General features: G+C 39.1%; 2 protein-coding genes across 2 annotated transcripts; one reads left to right on the top strand and one right to left on the bottom strand.

Moving 5' to 3' along the window:
* The first annotated feature begins 1,727 nt into the window (after positions 1-1,727).
* LOC132841658 (ribosomal protein S6 kinase beta-2-like) lies at positions 1,728-12,677 on the top strand. The gene is made up of 16 exons (XM_060864077.1): positions 1,728-1,912; positions 3,427-3,481; positions 3,657-3,694; positions 3,767-3,881; positions 3,990-4,058; positions 4,980-5,127; positions 6,307-6,364; positions 6,897-6,997; positions 7,524-7,614; positions 8,420-8,510; positions 8,945-9,052; positions 9,238-9,300; positions 9,428-9,505; positions 9,603-9,710; positions 11,640-11,752; positions 12,100-12,677. Exons 2-16 carry the CDS (start codon positions 3,428-3,430, stop codon positions 12,245-12,247), a joined length of 1,383 nt encoding a protein of 460 aa, XP_060720060.1. The 5' UTR covers positions 1,728-1,912; position 3,427; the 3' UTR covers positions 12,248-12,677.
* On the bottom strand, positions 12,667-15,437 carry LOC132841667 (uncharacterized). Its single transcript, XM_060864092.1, has 2 exons — positions 15,294-15,437; positions 12,667-13,485 (listed from the first exon to the last, which is right to left on the bottom strand). Exon 2 carries the CDS (start codon positions 13,478-13,480, stop codon positions 12,788-12,790), a length of 693 nt encoding a protein of 230 aa, XP_060720075.1. The 5' UTR covers positions 13,481-13,485; positions 15,294-15,437; the 3' UTR covers positions 12,667-12,787.
* Positions 15,438-21,808: the final 6,371 nt, after the last annotated feature.

The following is a 21,808-nucleotide window of genomic DNA, read 5'->3' as shown; positions in this document are numbered from 1 at the left end:
ATCTGTATATTACACACACCACTGCTGCTGTATACTGCACAAAAAGCATAATAATGCACAATATTGTTATTTGCACTCCCACACTTTATGTACATAACTGATCATTCATATTCTATACTCATATTTTATAAATTGTATTCATTCTATATTCATATTTTATACTCCTTCGGTCTATATTGTATCTCATCGTCAGCATTGTTTTCTTGTATAGTATAGTGTTATTTATGTCTGTACCTTTGAGAGTCACAAACTGCTGGAACCAAATTCGTTGTGTGTGTCAACACACTTGGCCAATAAATCTGATATGAGTATTATATTATACACATAATACAGTCTGAAAATAAAAACGCTAAATCATTTGTGTGGTATTATCACACGTGTAGTGTGTGTGTGATGTGTAGTGTGTATGTGATATGTAGTGTGTGTGTGATGTGTAGTGTGTGTGTTTAGTGTGCAGGGCTCTCAAGTTTTGAAGACAGGCAAGCGTGACATCGCTTGACCCCCCCACCCCCAACCCCCCAAAAAAACAATAATGGGGGAGTAAGGATCACTGACCACAATTTAACCAAATACAAAGTATTTGTTCAATTTTCATTTATTAATTTGCGTGTGTGTGTGTGTGTGTGTGTGTGTGTGTGTGTGAGAGAGAGAGAGAGAGAGAGAGAGAGAGAGAGATTATGACTGGTGTTGTTTATTGTAAGTGTTTGTTGCCTTTTTGGACTCCTTTATCATTTGTTGCTCCCATCTAAAACAGTTCGGCTCAAGCCCAGACATTTTTAGGGTCATGATTGAGGACAATGTCCCATCCAGAGACAAGCTGTTTCGTGTTGAGGTTTTTTTTACAAACCGACCATCAAAAATACTCTCTCTAATTTTTTTTTTCATTGGTTGTTGTGTTAAATCTTACCCAGATAGTGCTATTTTCTGATTGGCTATTGTGTAGCCTCTTTTTTTTTTATTGGCTGATAAGTGTCAGGGTCGACTAAGAACTGAGACGTGCTTGATTCCTACCCGTTCCATAGAGACAGCGGTGTGGACCATTTTGGGCGCTGCAGCATATTAAATATATGATAAATAGTCAAAAAGTTTTTCTACGTTAGAAATACGATGTGTGGCCGGGGAGCGTGACAAAAGACCAAAATGCGTGACTGTCACTCTCAATGCGTGAAACTTGACAGCCTTGAAACTTGTGTGTGTGTAGTGTGTGTGAGGTGTAGTGTATGTGTGATGTAGTGTGTGTGAGGTGTAGTGTGTGTGAGGTGTAGTGTGTGTGAGGTGTAGTGTGTGTGTGTGATATTTAGTGTGTGTGAGGTGTAGTGTGTGATATTTCACAGGAAAATATCTAAATAATTTTATTACATATTTGAGCTGAATGTTTGTTTACATCACGACGCCATACAGACATTTCTTTCTGTTTATTGATTAATTATATTACTGTCTGAAAGAGTAAAATAGAGCAAATATTAAAAATAATAAACTTTTACAGAAAATAACTTATTAAATTAATAATGTATAATTTAAATGTTATTATGTATGACTATTTAAAATGTTTATCAGTCTATTACTTTTCTTCATTAGTACATTTTGAGTTATTTGTTATTTATTTAGATAATAATCTCCTGCCTTATTGTGTTTATATTAAAAAAATAAATTATTAAATTGATTTCAAATACCACCTTTACGTCTCATAAAGATGACGCGACTGCGCGTCACAGCGTGCGTAGCGTGATGATGACGCATTGCCGTATCAACGCTTCGTGGTACAGCTGTGGCACGAATTTTACTGCCGTGTTTGTGTTAATTAACGTTTTAGTTTATATTCGTATATTATTATAGTATTATAACTATATACGAACATTAATAACGACACGGTGAGGTGAGCAGCGGGAGTGTGTTTTAGACCCGGATGAAGGTATGAATGTAATTAGTTTACTGTAGCGCGTGCGTTATTATTATTATTATTATTATTATTATTATTATTATTATTGTTTTTATTATTATTATTATTATTATTATTATTATTAGTAGTAGTAGTAGTAGTAGTAGTAGTATTGGTATTATTGTTGTTGTTATTATTATTATTATTATTATTATTAACAGTGATCTGTCATCATTATCGCTGTATTGTACATATCCTACACAAAACATACATAAACACAAACTCTCTTTTATTAAGATTATTTTACAGACCAGCTCTATGGATGTTTTATTACACTTTAGAGAATGAAACTGAACTTTTAACCTGTACAGAGCTGTCAGTCTGTCAGCATAATACACAATACAATTCAGTAGATCTTCGGCCGTGTCTTGTTCACCTTCCACAAGAGATCACAGCAAGATCTTAAACTCTTTGTGAAATATTGTATTAAATTAGAGTTGAGTATAAAAGTTTGTAAACCGTGAGAAGTTTTAACTACAAAGAGCAGTATTTCCTAATCCTTTATGTTTGATTGTGTTCCTTCGTTCCTTAACACAATAAGAGCAGGAAAATAGCTAGAGACAAAACTCTCACTGCATGGAACCTTTAGTGCATTTACACTGTCAACAATTACATTCTATTATCAGCTTGGAGCTCAGTAACAGGGTTAGTTATTTATTTATTTAGTTAGCTAGTTAGTTAGTTAGCTAGTTAGTCAACACCCAGTAAGTTTTTCTCGAGTCATTACACAGTAAAAATATTTAATCAGGAGTTTTTAATTTTAAACATAATGATGCCCTTTTTTCAGCTTCCCTATTTTGAGCCAAACACTTTTTCAGATGTGTGTGTGAGTGAGTGTGTGTGAGTGAGTATGTGTGTGAGTGAGTGTGTGTGTGTGTATGTGTGTGTGTGTGTGTGAGTGTGTGTGTGAGTGTGTATGTGTATGTGTGTGTGTGTGTGGTAATATGCAGAAATGAAATAAAATAACAAGTAAATAACATACATGATTGAATTAAAGCATACAGTAAGTAAAGAAACCAGATTAACAGAAATAATCAGATTGTTTACAGTGTCTGTAATCAGTGTCCAGCTGTTTACTGTGTTTTAACCCCTTGTGATCCTGCCTGCTGTAGTTCGGTCGTTTGCTTTCACAGCTTGAGGCTTTTGACTCATCACTTTAAAATGAAGTTGAACAAAACCCTGATTAGTCACCATTGTACGTAGAACATATGACTCAGTAGTTCTTAAAAAACACTAAAATAAAACCAAAATATCTATCAGTGTCAGTATATTTAAGCAGCTGATTATGTTAGTATTGTGTTAAAAGTTTTATGTTAACATTTTCTAATCTTGTGAATTTTTGGAACAAAGTGATTCAAAATCTTATGAACTGGCTCGTGGAGCGATTCATGAACTGATTCACCGACTCACTGGGCAGTGTTCTACGTATGTTAGATGTGAGCTGATTTGAAAAGCTGAATGTTCTCTTCCTGGATTGTGTTGTGTAGGATGGCAGGGGTGTTCGATATCGACCTGGAGTCAGAGGACATGAGCGATGCAGAGGTGAGAAACAGTCTGATTCTCAGTCCAAACATCAGCTCTTACACCTTTACTTTACTAGTCTTTCATGCCACAGAGAACACACTCTTTATTCTGGAGTAAAACATTCTTTAGTTTTGATTGATCCAGATGAATGTAGTGAAATTAATGAAATAAATTCTTTCTGCTTTTCTTATAGGATGAAGTGTGTAACTTCACGGTGGCAGAAACCGAGCTGTACGTATCCCTCATGATTATGTCATGATTAATAATTTAGGTCAAATGTTCATGACTTGTTGTGTTTACCAGCATAGAGACAGAGGAAGTGGAGCTCACCAGCGCCAGCGTGAACAGGGACAGTGAGCGAGTCGGACCGGACTGCTTTGAACTGCTCACAGTGCTCGGGAAAGGAGCTTACGGCAAGGTGTGTGTGCGAGTGTGTGTGCGAGTGTGTGTGCGAGTGTGTGTGCGAGTGTGTGTGCGAGTGTGTGAGTGAGTGTGTTCTTATTTCTCATATTTATTTATTTTTTAGGTTTTTCAGGTGCGGAAGGTTCAGGGAAGTCAGATAGGAAAAATATTCGCCATGAAAGTTCTGAAAAAGGTGAGCTGTCGTTTCTCAGCTTAAACACTGAACAGTCCTCAGATCTCAGGAAGAAGTTTCACTGTCAAATGAATTACAATTATTTTAGTGTTTCGTGTTCAGTTTGTTAGGATGGATGTTTTTGAGACTTAAACCTGTTCTGTTTGCTGGAATCCATTCATTCATATAAAGATAATTAAGAGTCTGGGAGTGAAACAGTTTTATATTACATCATACTGCTGGTGCACATGTCACAATTTAATGCAAGAGTGAAAGGACAGAAACACAGAATACAGAAACTGATACACAGGTGTGAGAGGAAGCAGTGTAGAGACTACAGTTATTACTGTAATTATAATGAATACAGGTGGACTGAGGTGCACAGTAATGTGGACATTATTGAGGTGGACAGTAATGTGGAGGTGGACAGTAATGTGGACAGTAATGTTGAGGTGGACAGAATTGAGGTGGACAGTAATGTTGAGGTGGACAGTATTGAGGTGGACAGTAATGTTAAGGTGGACAGTATTGAGATGGACAGTAATGTTGAGGTGGACAGTAATGTGGACAGTATTGAGGTGGACAGTAATGTGGACAGCATTGAGGCGGACAGTAATGTTAAGGTGGACAGTAATGTGGACAGTATTGAGGTGAACAGTAATGTTTTGGTGGACAGTAATGTGGACAGCATTGAGGTGTACAGTAATGTTGAGTTGGACAGTATTACAAACGTAATATAAACAAACGTATGATGCACTTGATGTAATGATGTATAAACAGGTATAAACACCTCACACACTACAACATGTGGATGTAATTATTCAGCTTATTTCTGAGTTCATTTGCCTACATTTGACTCCGTAGAAAAGACGTTGTCTGTTGATTAAGGAATGGAAGAATGACGCTGACTTGCACATATAAACACACGTTAACTTCTTTCAGGCAAAAATAGTTTGCAGCGCAAAAGACACCGCACACACACGGGCGGAGCGAGAGATCCTGGAGACGGTGCGTCACCCCTTCATAGTGGACCTGTGGTACGCCTTCCAGACTGGCGGCAAACTCTACCTCATACTGGAATGCCTGAGTGGTGGGTGTGGTATAAACAAAACCTGAAGCTACAGCCAGATAATGGTGTTTTACCTGCTCACACAGGTTTACTTATCAACACAAACACCTTAAGTGCTAGTCCTGCTATTTAATGTAAACACATTTAAATGTGATGATGGAACCACTAATGGAAGTGCACTGGGGAAACCAGGTGTATCTCAGCACGTAGGTGTATCTCAAGCACACAGGTGTATCTCAGTACCAGGAGTATCTCAGCACCCAGGTGTATCTCAGCACCCAGGTGTATCTCCAGCACCCAGGTGTATCTCCAGCACCCGCGTGTATCTCAGCACCCGAGTGTATCTCAGCACCCAGGTGCATCTCAGCACCCAGGTGTATCTCAGCACCCAGGTGCATCTCAGCACCCAGGTGCATCTCAGCACCCAGCTGTATCTCAGCACTCGGGTGTATCTCAGCACTCGGGTGTATCTCAGCACCCAGGTGTATCTCAGCACCCAGGTGTATCTCAGCACTCAGGTGTATCTCAGCACCCAGGTGTATCTCAGCACTCGGGTGTATCTCAGCACCCAGGTGTATCTCAGTACCCAGGTGTATCTCAGCACCCAGGTGTATCTCAGCACCCAGGTGTATCTCAGCACCCAGGTGTATCTCAGCACCCAGGTGTATCTCTGTACCCAGGTGTATCTCTGTACCCAGGTGTATCTCTGTGCCCAGGTGTATCTCTGTGCCCAGGTGTATCTCTGTGCCCAGGTGTATCTCTGTACCCAGGTGTATCTCTGTACCCAGGTGTATCTCTGTGCCCAGGTGTATCTCAGCGCCCAGGTGTATCTTTGTACCCAGGTGTATCTCAGCACCCAGGTGTATCTTTGTACCCAGGTGTATCTCAGCACTCTGTACCCAGGTGTATCTCAGCACTCTGTACCCAGGTGTAACTCAGCACCCAGGTGTATCTTTGAACCCAGGTGTAACTCAGCACCCAGGTGTATCTCAGCACCCAGGTGTATCTCTGTACCCAGGTGTAGCTGTATCTTCTGGGATACTGAGGTGTAAATTGTACAGGATGTTGATGGATGGCAAATGTATAGTTGACCCTTAATAATTCCAATCTGTAGCTAACAGAGTTAACAGCTAATCGTATAGATGATGCTTATGTTGATCATTTATATTAAATCTAAAACAAATCCATTTCTAAAAACAGGTGGTGAGCTGTTCATGCAGCTGGAGAAGGAGGGGATCTTCATGGAGGACACGGCCTGGTATGAACTCTTAGGAAAATATAGACGATGTCATGAATGAGATGGAAGTCCATTTTATTTTGGAATTTAGAGTTTATATTGTCCTCAAGCAGATTTATATCACAGCAATTTACTAAAGATGTTTTTCTTTATAGATGTTTCACTGAAGACTCCTTCCACACGTGATAACCAAACTTCTCATAGAAAAGCTCACTAGACGAACGTTTCCGCTCGGGTTTTGTTAACTCAAATTATTGAAATCTGTTATTTGTACACAAATCAAATAAATTCTAATCTGATATTCTGGGAATCAGATGGATTCCCAGAACAAACAAAATCAGGCAACATTTGTACACGACTACAGATACCGAGACTCTGTAACATTATTGTCGTGGGATTTACACTTGTCATCATGTGTAAGGATGTTGAGTCGATGCTAGAATCTCTCTGGGTTTTTATCAGAAGTTTGCCCTTTTCTTTCTAATGGCCAAACTTCTAAACTTATAAAATGTCTCATCCAGTCCTGGACTTTGTTGTATTCTTTATTCTGCAGTTTTTATCTGGCGGAGATAACGTTGGCGCTCGGCCACCTTCACTCCAACGGGATCATTTACAGAGACCTGAAACCTGAGAACATCATGCTCAATCACGAAGGTGTGTGTGTGTTTGTGTGTGCGCGCGCGCGCGAGAGTGAGAGAGCGTGTGGATGTGTGTGTGTATAAGTGTTTGTGTGTGTGTGCTCGAGTGTGAGAGAGCGTGTGGATGTGAGTGTGTGTTTAAGTGTGTGTGCGCGAGTGTGAAAGAGCGTGTGGATGTGAGTGTATGAGTTTAAGTGTTTGTGTTTTTGTGTGCGAGTGTATCAGAGTGTGTGTGTGTGTTTATGTTAACGCCTATTTTAAACCAGTTTATCTGGCCCTTGCCCTCAGGCAGAAACTGTTGTGTAATTAAAAGTGTGTAAAGTTTGTTCTTCGGGATTCGGTGAGATGGAACGTGTTTCTAAGAATGATTAAAATCTCATCATATTCATCATAAACAATATTCACTGTGATTACTCCAAAACGGTTTCTCTAATTAGGAGCAGGTTTATGAAGTTAAACGTTTCCACAAGCAAGACGTTAAACATAAAGAATGAAATGTTTACTCAAGATTTAAAACTGAAATCAAATCTTTTCGTCTTAAGGCCACATTAAACTCACCGACTTTGGCTTGTGTAAGGAATCCATCCATGATGGCAGCGTCACGCACACCTTCTGTGGTACCATCGAGTACATGTGAGTATCTGTTATGGCTTGAAATGTAATATTACCACAGAGCAAGACATTTATCGGAAGTTTGTGGTTTACTGTGGTTTAACGCTATTTTGTCTAGATTTATTAATTTCGTTTCTTTTTTCTAGTGTTAATGATTTTTCTACATTAAAGTTTACAATTTGGATTACTTTCACTGATGTCTCATGGTTATTAATTGATTTTTTGGGAATAGAGTATGTTCTTTACACTACATTAGATTAGATTAGATTAGATTAGATTAGAAAATAATGATCAGGACAGATTCCTGTGATGTTAGGAGACAATGTAAAGTGTTTGTGAATGTTATCATGGTGTAAAGAACAACTATGAGCATTGACACGACAGAGATTGAGACAGGTCTAAAGCTAATGTGTTAAACAATGTATAAATGTCCACATGGTGCAGTAACTGAGATTCACCACCAGAGGTCAGTGATGTCCATTTTATTTCCCAATCTTAAAGTTTACATCATTATTTAACATGAACATTATGAGGTGTATTTTAAAGCATCAATTTAATATCTAAATGATTAAATCCAGTAAAGAGTTTGGATTTGTGTTTAAATCCTTCTGAGATTTTTGCAGACTGAGCACCGTGGAGGTGTGTTTACTCACCTGTCAGGTGTTTCATCTCACATGGCAGTGTGTTGCATGTGTGACATTCTAGAAACAGTGAAAGAAAGCTGTATTTGTTTATTTTTTTTAATGTTTTAAAGCTTAGCTTTGGCTGACATTCGCCAGAAATCACTGACGGCCCCTTTAATTATGTTGTAAATGTATTTTTTCAGGGCTCCAGAGATTTTGAATCGTTCAGGACACAACAAAGCTGTGGACTGGTGGAGCCTCGGAGCTCTGATGTATGACATGATGACTGGCTCGGTGAGAGTGAGGAAGAGTGGGGGGTGGGGGGGGTGGAGGAAGCGAGAGGGGGAGAGGGAAGGAGAGCGAAAGAGTGAGGGAGGGAGGGAGGGAGGGAGGGAGGGAGGGAGAGAGAGATGAGAAAACAAAAGAAACAATTTATTAACATTGAATTATCAAGCAGTTCATAAGAGATTAAACAGGTGTGTGTGTATGTGTGTGAGTGAGTGTGTGTGTGAGAGAGTGTGTGAGTGTGTGCGTGTGTGTGTGTCTTTAGAAATTACATTTATAAAAGGTTTGAAAAGTGAAATTTAAGTAATGAATATTTTAAAAGTATCAAGATGTTACATTTATAATATAATATTGTATTTATTAATATCAAACAATATTAATATCCATTTTTGAAAGATCTCTCTCTCTCTCTCTCTCTCTCTCTCTCTCTCTCTCTCTCACAGCCTCCGTTCTCAGCTGAAAACAGGAAGAAGACCATTGATAAAATCCTGAAGTGTAAACTGAACCTTCCTCCATACCTCACGCCAGATGCCAGAGAACTTGTTAAAAAGGTAATGTGTTGTGTTCTAGACCTGTCGTGCAAAGCACCGGTGTGGTGCAGGGTTTCAGACCGATCAAGCAGGAGACACACCTGATTCCACCTGCGTTATTTAGGGTTAGGGTTAGTTGAGATGATCAGATATTTTAAATGAGTATTATATTCATCATGTACCTCATTTCTGCTCCTCCCTCACAGTTGCTGAAGAAGAACCCGGCACAGAGACTTGGTTCTAGTAAAGCAGACTGCGCAGACATACAGGTGAACACTGTCGTCTGTCCGAACGTTCACACACAGTTCTGACGATGATCTATTACCACGATTCCTCTTTTCTATTGGCTGAGAGAATCTCCCTCTGTAGTGTGTTTTTTTTTTTTTCATTTTACAGAAGCAGCCTTTCTTCCGCCATATTATCTGGGACGACCTGCTGAATAAGCGAGTGGATCCACCCTACAGGCCATCGCTGGTACTGCTGCCAACCCTCCTCCCTTCCTCTCATTTTTCTCTGTTTGTCTCATCTGTCTTTCTCTCCTAATCTCTCTCTCACTCTGTCTGTCTCTCAGCAATCAGATGAGGACGTCAGTCAGTTTGACACTCGCTTTACCAAACAGACTCCAGTGGACAGTCCTGATGACACGACACTGAGTGACAGTGCAGATCATGCGTTTGCTGTAAGACACGCACTACACACACACTATACACGCGCTACACACATATACTATACACGCGCTCCACACACACTACACACGCACTACACACACACACGCACCCCACACATGCACCACACACACTACACACATACACACACACTACACACACACACGCACTACACACACACACACCCCACACATGCACTACACACACGCACTACACACACAAACCCCACACACACACTACACACACTACACACACACACCACACACGTACTACACACACACACCACACACACACTACACACACACGCACACATACACACACCCCACACATGCACTACACACACCCCACGCACTACACACACACACACTACACACACACACTACACACACACACAGAATCACACACCCCACACACACACTACACACACGCACAGAAACACACTCACCCCACACACGCACCACACACACACGCACCACACACACACGCACTACACACACACGCACCACACACACACGCACTACACACACTCCACACACGCACTACACACACACGCACTACACACACTACACACGCAGAAACACACACACACGCACACACCACATACACTACACACACACACACTACACGCACACACCCCACACTCGCACTACACACACACACACACACACTACAAACACACACCACACACACTACACACCACACACACACTACACACACCCACCCCACACACGCACTACACACACACACCCCCACACACTACACATGCACTACACACACACGCACTACACACACACACTACACACACACACACACGCACTACACACACACACACCCCACACGCACTACACACACACACACCCCACACACACTACACACACACACACACCCCACACACACTACACACACACACACCCCACACACACTACACACACTACACACGCAATACACACACACACCCCCACACACACTACACACGCACACACACACACACACTACACACACACACACACACACTACACACCACACACACTACACACACCACACACACACTACACACACACACCACAGACGCACTACACACACACACACACCCCACACTCGCACTACACACACACACACCACAGACGCACTACACACACTACACACACACACACCCCCCACACTCACACTACACACACACACACGCACTACACACACACACTACACACACATGCACCCCCACACACTACAAACACACACACTACACACCCACCCCACACACGCACTACACACACACTACACACACACACGCACTACACACACATGCACTACACACACTACACTCACACCACACACGCACCCCACACACGCACTACACACGCACTACACACACACACCCCCACACACACTACACATGCACTACACACACGCACTACACACACACACACTACCCGCACACACTACACACCACACACACACTACACACCACACACACACACTACACACCACACACACACGCACTGCACACACACACACGCACACTCACTACAAACACACACACACTACACACGCACTACACACACCCACCCCACACACGCACTACACACACACTACACACGCACTACACACACACACCCCCACACACTACACACACACACACCCCACACACGCACTACACACACACTACACACACCCCCACACACACTACACATGCACTACACACACACACTACACACACGCACACACACTACCCACACTACACACCACACACACACACACACCACACACACACCACAGACGCACTACACACACACTACACACACACTACACATGCACTACACACACACACTACACATGCACTACACACACACACACGTTTCTACACACACTGTATGGATTGTGACGTTGGTCAACCCAGTGTGTTTGTGTGTTTCTGTGTTTGTGTGTGTGTTTGTGTGTTACAGGGCTTCACCTATGTGGCCCCGTCAGTGTTGGAGAGCCTGAAGGAGGGGTTCTCAGTAGAACCACGGTTACGCCCCGTCCGCAGACACCACAGCAGCCCCCGCACCCCCATAAGGTGTGAGACATGAGCTGCAACACGAGCTCCTCATTTTCTCCGTCACTGAGTGTCTTGTTTATTTTCATGAATATGGAGCAATAATTTTTATTCGTTTAATAATTTTAAAACAAATTTTAGGAGATTTTGTAGGATTTCTTTATCATGCTGTTAATAAAGAAGATACATCTGCTTTGTTACATGACCTCAAACCTTTATTTGTCTTTTGTTTCTCTCTCTCTCTCTCTCTCTCTCTCTCTCTCTCTCTCTCTCTCTCTCTCTCTCTCTCTCTCTCTCTCTCTCTCTCTCTCTCTCTCTCTCTCTCTCTCCCCCTCTCTCTCTCCTTCCTTTCCCCCGTCTCTCTCTAGTCCTCTCTCAGAGCCCTTTAAGATCAGTACATATGGAGAGGAGGAGCCTCATACTCAGGCTCCGCCCTTCCCTGTTGAAAATGGTGTCTCTAAGCCAATCAGAACGCCGGGACACAACAAGAAAAAAGGTCGTCGTGGCGGGAAATGAAGCCGTCGATCAATCAGATTTCTACAGGACACTAAAGAGTCTATTAAATGTCCCTCATCTACCCTAATCACAACCCCCACCCCCAGCTCCACCCCCACACACTCTGTCTAAACCAAAGCACCATGACATAACAAGGAAAGAAAAAAAACATCTTAAGCATATTGGTATTGTTGGAATGTGTTAATACTGACTGTGAATTAACTCTATTAATTTTTGGATCATGTGAGCACACGTGGAAGAACTTTTCCTCCTGAACACATGAAAAAAATCACAAAGAGACTTCACATATTATTGGGTCATTTTGATTGAAATTAATTATTTACTATTTTACTATACTGGTTTTAATTTAGATTATTTTTTTTTTTGTTCCTTTTGCTCAAATTTGGGGATATTACTTTAAATGATTAAATAAATCTTCATTCACTAAGTATTCATTTATTCGTAATGTAAATACAATGCAAACACACATGCAAATGATTTTGAATAAATTCATGTAAATTTATAAGGCAGGTGAATGGAACGAATTTGCTGATCATGTTTTCACAGCACCGTAAGATCGTCCTTCTCTCTCTCTGTCTTCTCGTTCTTGAGCTCCACTGACGACATGTCATCATCTCCGTCGTTTTCTTCCGTTTTTTTTGACACAGTAAGACCTTCCATGTTTGAGTAATCAGAAGAATCGCTGTCACCTCCGTCGTCTTCGGCATACTGTCCTTGATTTTTATCTTCTTCTGCCTCTTTTCCTGCCTCCTTCTCCTCATCCTCCTCTTCCTCCTCGTCGTCTTTGGAAGACGGTCTCAGACCAGCCGCCACCCAGGCGTTCCTCACCCATTCTGCTAATCTTCTACGAGTTTCCGTGAAGGAGGGACGTCCGTTACGAATGTACCATTTATAAGCGCAGAAGAAGAGCAGGATTAAGAAGCAGATGAAGAGGATCAGGCACAAGGCCACGCTGACACCGTACCTGGAAGTCGGGGGTGAGATGGTTGCAGCTGACGTTTTAGGGACCTGAGCTCCTGAGGACGTGCTCTTGATTGTGGTCGTTATTTGAGCTGTAGTGGTGATGACAGTACCTGGAGATGCAGTTGTAGGAGATTCACTGTTAGTCACGTTCTCGTTGCCTTCTGGGGTTGAAGCCATTACATTTGTGGTGATAGCTGATACTCCACAAAGCACAGGAACCGTAGAGAGGAGCAAACAGAGTAGTGCTCTGAGAAATACTGATGATCTCATGATGCCTGAGGGGCAAAAACAAACAAATACAGAACAAATAGTTCCAAATGAATACTTTTATCTTTCTGGCATTAAAAACTTCCTTTCATCCTTTCTTTTATTTGAAACCTGAACTATTGAAGCTCAGTCTCTGGGTCGAATGCTCTTGTCTCCTTAAAACCGACTGAAACAGCTCATTTTGTGACGTCATAAACTTTAACTTGCATTAAGCAGGAAGCTGTCAAAATTAGGATAGCATTTGTTTTTTTTAGGGGGATTTTAACACTTGATGTTTTATGTTCTGTTTTTTACATTAATCTGTACATTAACAGGCTGAAAATATCAGGTATCGTTCTTGTCGGACGGATGAACAGATAGATTAATAGATAGATTAAAAAGTTAGATTTTGATTTGAAATGTTTTATTTTTCTTGTGTAAGTTTTTGAGCTGCTGTTATAATGGTGGATGCTGATGATGTATTTGGATACACTGAAACTGAAATTTGACATTCAATCCAGATTAAAGACAGTTAGCAAGCTAACATTAGCATTATTTGATAGTTACAGATAAAAAGGACTTTAATTTGTTGAACATAAATTATATTGAAAAGTAGAAAATGATATTGATTAGAAATCAGCATCAAGTATTTCATATTTTTTAGTGAAAATACAAACGTGAAATAATGATACTGGTGTAAAATTCATGAACGCTGAGCAGAACCGCGCCCTGTTTTTACAGATGGAAAGTGAGCTGCGATGTGAGAATGTGTTAAAGGTGACCGAGTGAGATTTACAGCTTATACAGAAAAGTGTTATGAAGTGAGACAAACTGTTCTATGGCTTTGATCCTGTTGTGTTAACAGCAGCTACAGGAAGCCTCAAAGGTGTTTTTTTTTCTGCAGAAAGCTTATATGAACACACAGATACACGTGAACAAAGCAAAACAGGTGAAGATTTAGAAGCTGCCGAATCTGATCTCATCAAACACACATTTACAACTTCTCCTAGTTATTTATCTAAACATTTGTTTATTTAATTGGGACAAATGGATTCTGCAGCATGCATGGGGGTCTGCAAATTATTTACACAGGAAGTCATGTGGTGGAGTCTGTGCATACATACCACCAGCATGGAAACCACAAGGGGAAAAAAAAAAAGCCTACAGAATGGATTATCATACAATGCAGCTGAAGTTTTGCAGAGCATTGTGTCTAGGTTTGTGTGTCTTTGTGTTTGTGCTTATGTGTTTGTGTGTCTTTGTGTTTGTGTGTGTGTCTTTGTGTTTGTGTGTGTGTGTGTCTGTTTCTTTGAATGCTTATAGCATCATTGTACAAACTTACAGAACTTTTTGTTTTTATGCACAAAAAAATAAATTATTCAATCACTCTATGTAACTGAGCTAGAATTTTGAGTCTGATGGCTGGATGTAACCTGGATTCTTCTCTGAGTTCTAAAAACATTTGTTAATACACATTAAAGTTCTTAATTTCCATTAAGGATGAAAGCAGTGTTCGTTTTCTGTGTTTGTTTCCCCTGATATGAAAGTGATGAGCGTGGCAGTTAGCTAACAGGAAATAATAAAGTGTGGGACAAACGACACTCGAATAAATCAATATTTATATGAATTCAGAGTTCCTGGTGGTGTACAAACAAAGACTCAACATCATCCATGCGATCAGTGTAAATTAAAAGCTCAGAGACAGATAATGATGGAATCTCTGACTAAAAACAGACAAGAAATACATTTGCACTTACATTGCAGTTTTAAATTCATCAACGCCGTGAACTGGAAATTCATTTTGCTACTCAGTATGAGAGAGAACTGGATTACTTACGAGTTTTCAGGTGGTCTCAAGCGAGAGAGATGAAGAGCTGAAGAGTGAATGAGCCCTAGCACAGGTGTGAAACAAAGAAAGTTATGGCGCGAAAAAAGGGGGGGAAGATGAAGAACAGACATCAGAGTGTGTACAGTGCGCCGTAATATTGAGTGTGTTTGATTCGGCCAATCAGATCTGACAAAAGATCTGGATTTTTTTTAAATGTAACACTTTTTTGTTTTTTTCTTCTTCTTTCTCAAGAGATTCTATTTATATAAACTTAAAGGGTTTCTTCTGTGAGACAAATATAGACTCATTTGCACAACACTTAAAGAACTAAGCAAATTATTCATTTCCATGTAATTTAAATTCCAGTGACATCACACCAAGGTCTTGTAGACACAGAACACAAGTCATCCGCAGGAAGAATGGAGCTCAGTTTCATGTGTGTAGGTTTGTGGAGAAATGGCACACACCCTCATAGGATGGGTTTAATCACACAGAACAATGAAAAAACAAAACTAAAATCAACTTGTTAACTTGTGCACAGTTAATGTATTTTTCAATACATTTCAAGTTAATGTGTTAAAATATTTTATACTCTGTAAATAATTAAATAATTCAAATTATATGTTTACATTTATTATAATATATAACTACTATTAACAACGAAATCTAGATTGTCTCCATGGCAACAGGTAATTTCTTCCCTTCATCTCCATCGGGTTGGACTTCATCTCCATTGATAATCTCCTTACAGTGGCATCTGTCAGGGGTGTGATATATTAGGCAGCAAGTGAACAGTCAGTTCTCAAAGTTTTGTTGATTTGTTGGCATCTCCTCATAGAATGTTTGAATACTTCATAAAGTCCAACTAGAGCTGGAACATTGCTAGATGCCTCAAGATCCTCACATGGTTGGCCTCATCTCGAGAATTCTGCACTGAGATTAGGATTTAATGTTGTATTTCATTAGTAGCTTTGTTTAATACATGATGAACTCCTTCACTTCCTTTCTGTGCTGAAATTTGAGATTGGTGGGTCAGTATTTGATTTTGTTTAACTAAGGAGTCTGGAGCTAGTGAAGAAACAGCATCCTTCAGATGATCATATTACAGGTACATTTTAATGTTCGGGTGTTATACAGGTGTTTAATATTCAGGTGTTATACAGGTGTTTAATGTTCAGGTGTTATACAGGTGTTTAATGTTCAGGTGTTATACAGATGTTTAATGTTCAGGTGTTATACAGGTGTTTAATGTTCAGGTGTTATACAGGTGTTTAATGTTCAGGTTTTATAAAGGTGTTTAATGTTCAGGTGTTATACAGGTGTTTAATGTTCAGGTGTTATACAGGTGTTTAATGTTCAGGTGTTATACAGATGTTTAATGTTCAGGTGTTATACAGGTGTTTATTGTTCAGGTGTTATACAGGTGTTTAATGTTCAGTTGTTATACAGATGTTTAATGTTCAGGTCATAATTAATTAAAACCTAATGAAAAAAAAGAAAAAAAAAAACAGTAACAGATACTTATAAAATTGGATTAATAAACAACAATTATTTTTAAATGCATAAAACCTGTTTTCTAAAATTCTTTCTTTCAATTATTTATATATAATTCTATATTAATAATTCTAAATAATTTTTATAATCCACATTTAAGCAAATCCTAAATCATGAAAACAAAAAACAGAAATATTTTTTATTTTCTTTTTTTCTATTTTTCCTATTCTCCCCTTCCTTTGCTTAAAAAGGTTTAAGTGAGCCAGTAAAGTGTAGTAAAAATTAATAAATCACTCAGAAGAAAAGTCACTCAGACTTAACCCAGGAATCCCCTACACCAGAACCTCTAACCACTAGCCACTAGCCACTAACCACTGGGTTTATCAGTCTTTTGTTTAAAGATATGAGTTGATGAGAGCTGGTGATGTGTTTAAAGCTAAAAGAAAGTCAAACTCTGAGACTCTCAGTCACTGAAAGCTTGTCTTTGGTAAAACATTGATTCTTATGTAAAGCAGGATTCTTGTAAAATGTGTAATAATCTAGCCCTGACTTGTTTTTGTCCTTTAACACATGATGTAGATCTTTCTTTATAATTACAATACTCTGGAGCTCCTTTGTAGATCCATCATTTTGAAATCATTATGAGTAAGATGCCTCTACATTCGTCCTCTCGTTTCCCAATGGGTTCGGTTTTGTCTCACTGCCCAAAAATGCTGCCTCCTAGTTACTAAGAAGAGACAGTGATGATTTTATAAAGCGGCCGTGATCATATTGTACATGCTGAATGTTGGATCTGATTATTGGCACATGGCTATTCAACACTAAAGGAACCTGATGAACTTCTTCACTTCCTGTCTGTGCTGAAATCTGAGGAAGATGGGGCAGAATTTGGTTTTGTTGAAATAAGGAGTCTGTGTGAAAGATAAACCGTGATGGAAATCAGTCTGCGTCACGCGTGTCACAATATCACTTACAGAAGAAGACAGGTGACGTAAAGTAGACAGATCACAGAGTTGTACATAAGCAGTGAAGATCCAAAACAGAGCCTTCAGATTCATGTTTTATATTACAGGTAAGTTTTAATGCCCTTTTCCCCCATATTCTTTGAAATGAACCATTTATGTAAAATTTCAGTATTAAATTAAAGTAAAGTAAAAACTAAAGTAGTACATTTATTAAAATTCAGTAGTAATTGTTACTACTGTTATTCTACAAATTGATTAATTAATATTCTTATAAATTAATCCAAAAATATTATCAAAAATGTAGAAGCAAATTGATTAAAGAAAATATATCTCAAGTTACCAAATTTCCATTGTATTAAATCTGTCTTAATGGCTGTGATAAATATTAGTTACATCATACTACAAGACTAGACTTTTGTCAATGAACAGTTTTGTAAATGGTATTTTAGAGAGGTTTAAATAAGAATAAATGTGCTGTGTTGTTATATGTCCAGAATATAAATGTAGAATATAGAATGTACTGGTTTAGGGGTTTAACAGTATGTGCTGCTTGAGACCAAACATCAGGTAATTTAACATGTGGACAGATGGCTAGAATATTTTTTGTAAATTTTTATTGAGAATTTTTGTGGCAAGAATGGAAGTGCAGAGTGTTTAATTTTAAGTGACACGGATGAACAAAGACTATATGTAACAACGTCAACCACTGACCCATGTTTCTTAATAAACCTCAGCGTATGGACTCAGTTGACTACTCTCCTGTTTCAACGTTACACTGGAACTGTGTTACATCAATCTACAGATTAGATTAAATGTAAAATAAATATGGTATGGATCAGAAAATCACCAACGATGCTACTTACAACTGATAGTAGACTGTCCATGTAATTTAGGTGTGTTTTAAATACTTTGTCATCAACTAAAGTTTCAGGTGTTGAATAATCATTTATTATAATTAAATGATAAATCAAATTGTATTAGATACTTAAGAATGTGTACTTAAGAACATTTATTTTTGTCAGCTACCCATCTACCATGAAGCTGAATCTTTTTCTACTTCTGTGCCTCACTGGTAAGAGAATTTTTATAATGTTCTCCTAAAGTATGTGGACGATACGCACCGCCAAGGGCAGGGATCACCCCCAAATCTCCGCCTGTGGCTCGTCCACCCAAAATAATTAGACCAGTCCCAAACGTCAGATTCATATGCGACAGTTGTTTATTAAACAAAACAAAGACTAACTAACATAATAAAAAAAACAAAATTGGAAAACATGACAACGGTGTACACATAACTAAAACAACATGAGCTATACAACATGAGCTACACAACATTCACATCAATGTGACATGCCTAAAGACAATGACTGACAAACACCAAGAGACCCGGACAGACATATATAACATACTTAAGAAAAACTAACAAGACACAGGTGACATGGCAGGAACAAGGGAAGGGCATGGCACTACCCACATAGAAATAACAAAACACGTGAATAAGCCATGCCAGCCTGCCCTCTAATGGTCTGGCCGGGGACTGACAGATATCCTGACACCTTTACTTGTTATTTGATTGTACAATTTACAAAATTAAATTGTTTATAACAGAAATAAATTAATTATTGTTTATTTATTAATTATTGTATTATTGTTTTACCACTAAACATATTAATATCATTGATCTTTACTAAACTGTGTGGAGATCCAAAAACAACAAAGGTTATTTTCATTTATTTTCTGGATGATTAACAAATACGTAAAATTGAGTAACAATTACATTGATTTAGTTCTAAAATTTCACCCCTAGGTCTCATCCCAGTTGTCATATCCACCTTAAGAACCAGCCATCACGATTATCACCTGATCATGGAATCATATACATGGCCAATGGCTCAGAATTACTGCAGGGTGATGTACACTGACCTGGCAACAATCATAACTGATGATGATTGGTTATTAAGACCCTTTATATGCTACAATGGTGAGTCTTTGATGATTTGACAAGACAACGTAACATTTTGTGTGTATATATATATATATATATATATATATATATATATATATATATATATATATATATATATAAATATATATAGTAGTGTGAAAAATCTTCCTGATTTTGTTTGTCACACTTTAATGTTTCAGATCATTAAACAAATTACAAATTTAAATATTTGATAAATTAAAGATAACACAAGTAAACACAACATGCAGTTTTTAAATGAAGGTTTTTATTATTAAGGGAAAACAAAATCCAAACCCACATGGCCCAGTGTGAAAAAGTGTTTGCCCCCTGTTAAACTGTGGTTTATCACACCTGAGTTTAATTTCTCTAGCCACACCCAGGCCTGATTACTGCCACACCTGTTCACAATACAAGACCTGACTGACAAAGTGAAGAAGACCAAAAGATCCTCAAAAGCTACACATCATGCTGAGATCCAAAGAAATTCAGGAACAAATGAGAAAGAAAGTAATTGAGATCTATCAGTCTGGAAAAGGTTATAAAGCCATTTCTAAAGCTTTGGGACTCCAGTGAACCACAGTGAGAGCCGTTATACACAAATGGTGAAAACGTGGAACAGTGGTGAACCTTCCCAGGAGTCGCTGGCTGACCAAAATTACCAGAAGAGAGCAGCGATGACTCATCCATAATGTCACAAAAGACCCCACAACAACATCCAAAGAACTGCAGGCCTCACTTGCCTCAGTTACTGTCAGTGTTCATGACTCCACCATAAGAAAGAGACTGGGCAAAAATGGCCTGCATGGTAGAGTTCTAAGACAAAAACCGCTGCCGAGCAAAAAGAAAATAAAGCCGTCTCAGATTTGCCAGAAAACATCTTGATGATCCCCAAAACTTTTAGGAAAATACTCTGTGGACTGACGAGACAAAAGTAGAATTTTTTGGAAGGTGTGTGTCCCATTACATCTGGTGTAAAAGTAACACTGCATATCAGAAAAAGAACATCATACCAACAGTAAAACATGGTGGTGTTAGTGTGATGGACTGAGGCTGTTTTGCTCCTTCAGGTCCTGGAAGATGCTGTGATAAATGGAACCATGAATTCTGCTGTCTACCAAAAAATCCTAAAGGACAAAGTGCAGCCATCTGTTCGTGACCTTGAGCTGAAGTGAACTTGGGTTCTGAAGTATGACAAACATGCAAAAAATAAAATAAATCGGCCAACACTTTGTGTGTGTATATATATTTGTGTGGAGAGTGATTTCCTATTAGCTTTTCAAACAGAAGAGTATAATCATAACTTAATCTAACTACAATGAAATTTAACATTGTTTATCATTTGCATTTCACAGCTAATTTCAGTGGTGCTTCCACGTTCATCGGTATCACTAGTCCTTATCTTTCCTGGCTTGATGCTCAGGCTTACTGCCGAACACATCACACAGACTTGGCCAGCTCTCTTAACAGCTCAGATAACAACATCCTATGGAAGCTGAGGGACATCCAGGGTGATTCCTGGTTCGGGCTCTACAGAGACACATGGAAGTGGTCAGATGGGACCATTGCTTCAAACCTACCATGGAGTATTGGAGAACCTGATAATCATTTTGGCAATGAAGACTGTGCATCACAGATTAACAAAGTGTTTAATGATTATTTGTGCATGGCACAAGCCTTTCTACTGTCACACCAGTGAGTCTTTTGTTCTCTTTCTGTTAATTGTAATATCAAACATATATATATATATATATATGCGATGCTTTAGACATGTTGTTTAGACTCTGTGTGTATTCCACAGTACCACCAGTCAGGGAACAGCAGCTTGTGAGGCTGCAGGTGAAGTCTGATGGCAGTGTGTTAGATCCTGCTGTACAGTCGTCTATTTTAGAGCAGGTAAGTTTTCGGACGTCTCTAAAATTTTAAAATACATTAAGTGAAATATTTCTTTTTCATTAAGATTGAGTAATTCATTTTTGCTTCTGATCTTTAGATTAAGCGTAAACTAGAAGAACATGGCATGTTGGAGGACACCACAGTGACCTGGAGGGTGCAGCCAGATGGAAACATCTTCCGCAAGAAAACCAAAGATGATCTGTAAC

The sequence above is a fragment of the Tachysurus vachellii genome, chromosome 2 (assembly GCF_030014155.1).
Source record: "Tachysurus vachellii isolate PV-2020 chromosome 2, HZAU_Pvac_v1, whole genome shotgun sequence".
NCBI lineage: Eukaryota > Metazoa > Chordata > Actinopteri > Siluriformes > Bagridae > Tachysurus > Tachysurus vachellii.
Note: the sequence above shows the minus strand (reverse complement) of the source record. Positions and strands in the feature narration are given on the sequence as shown.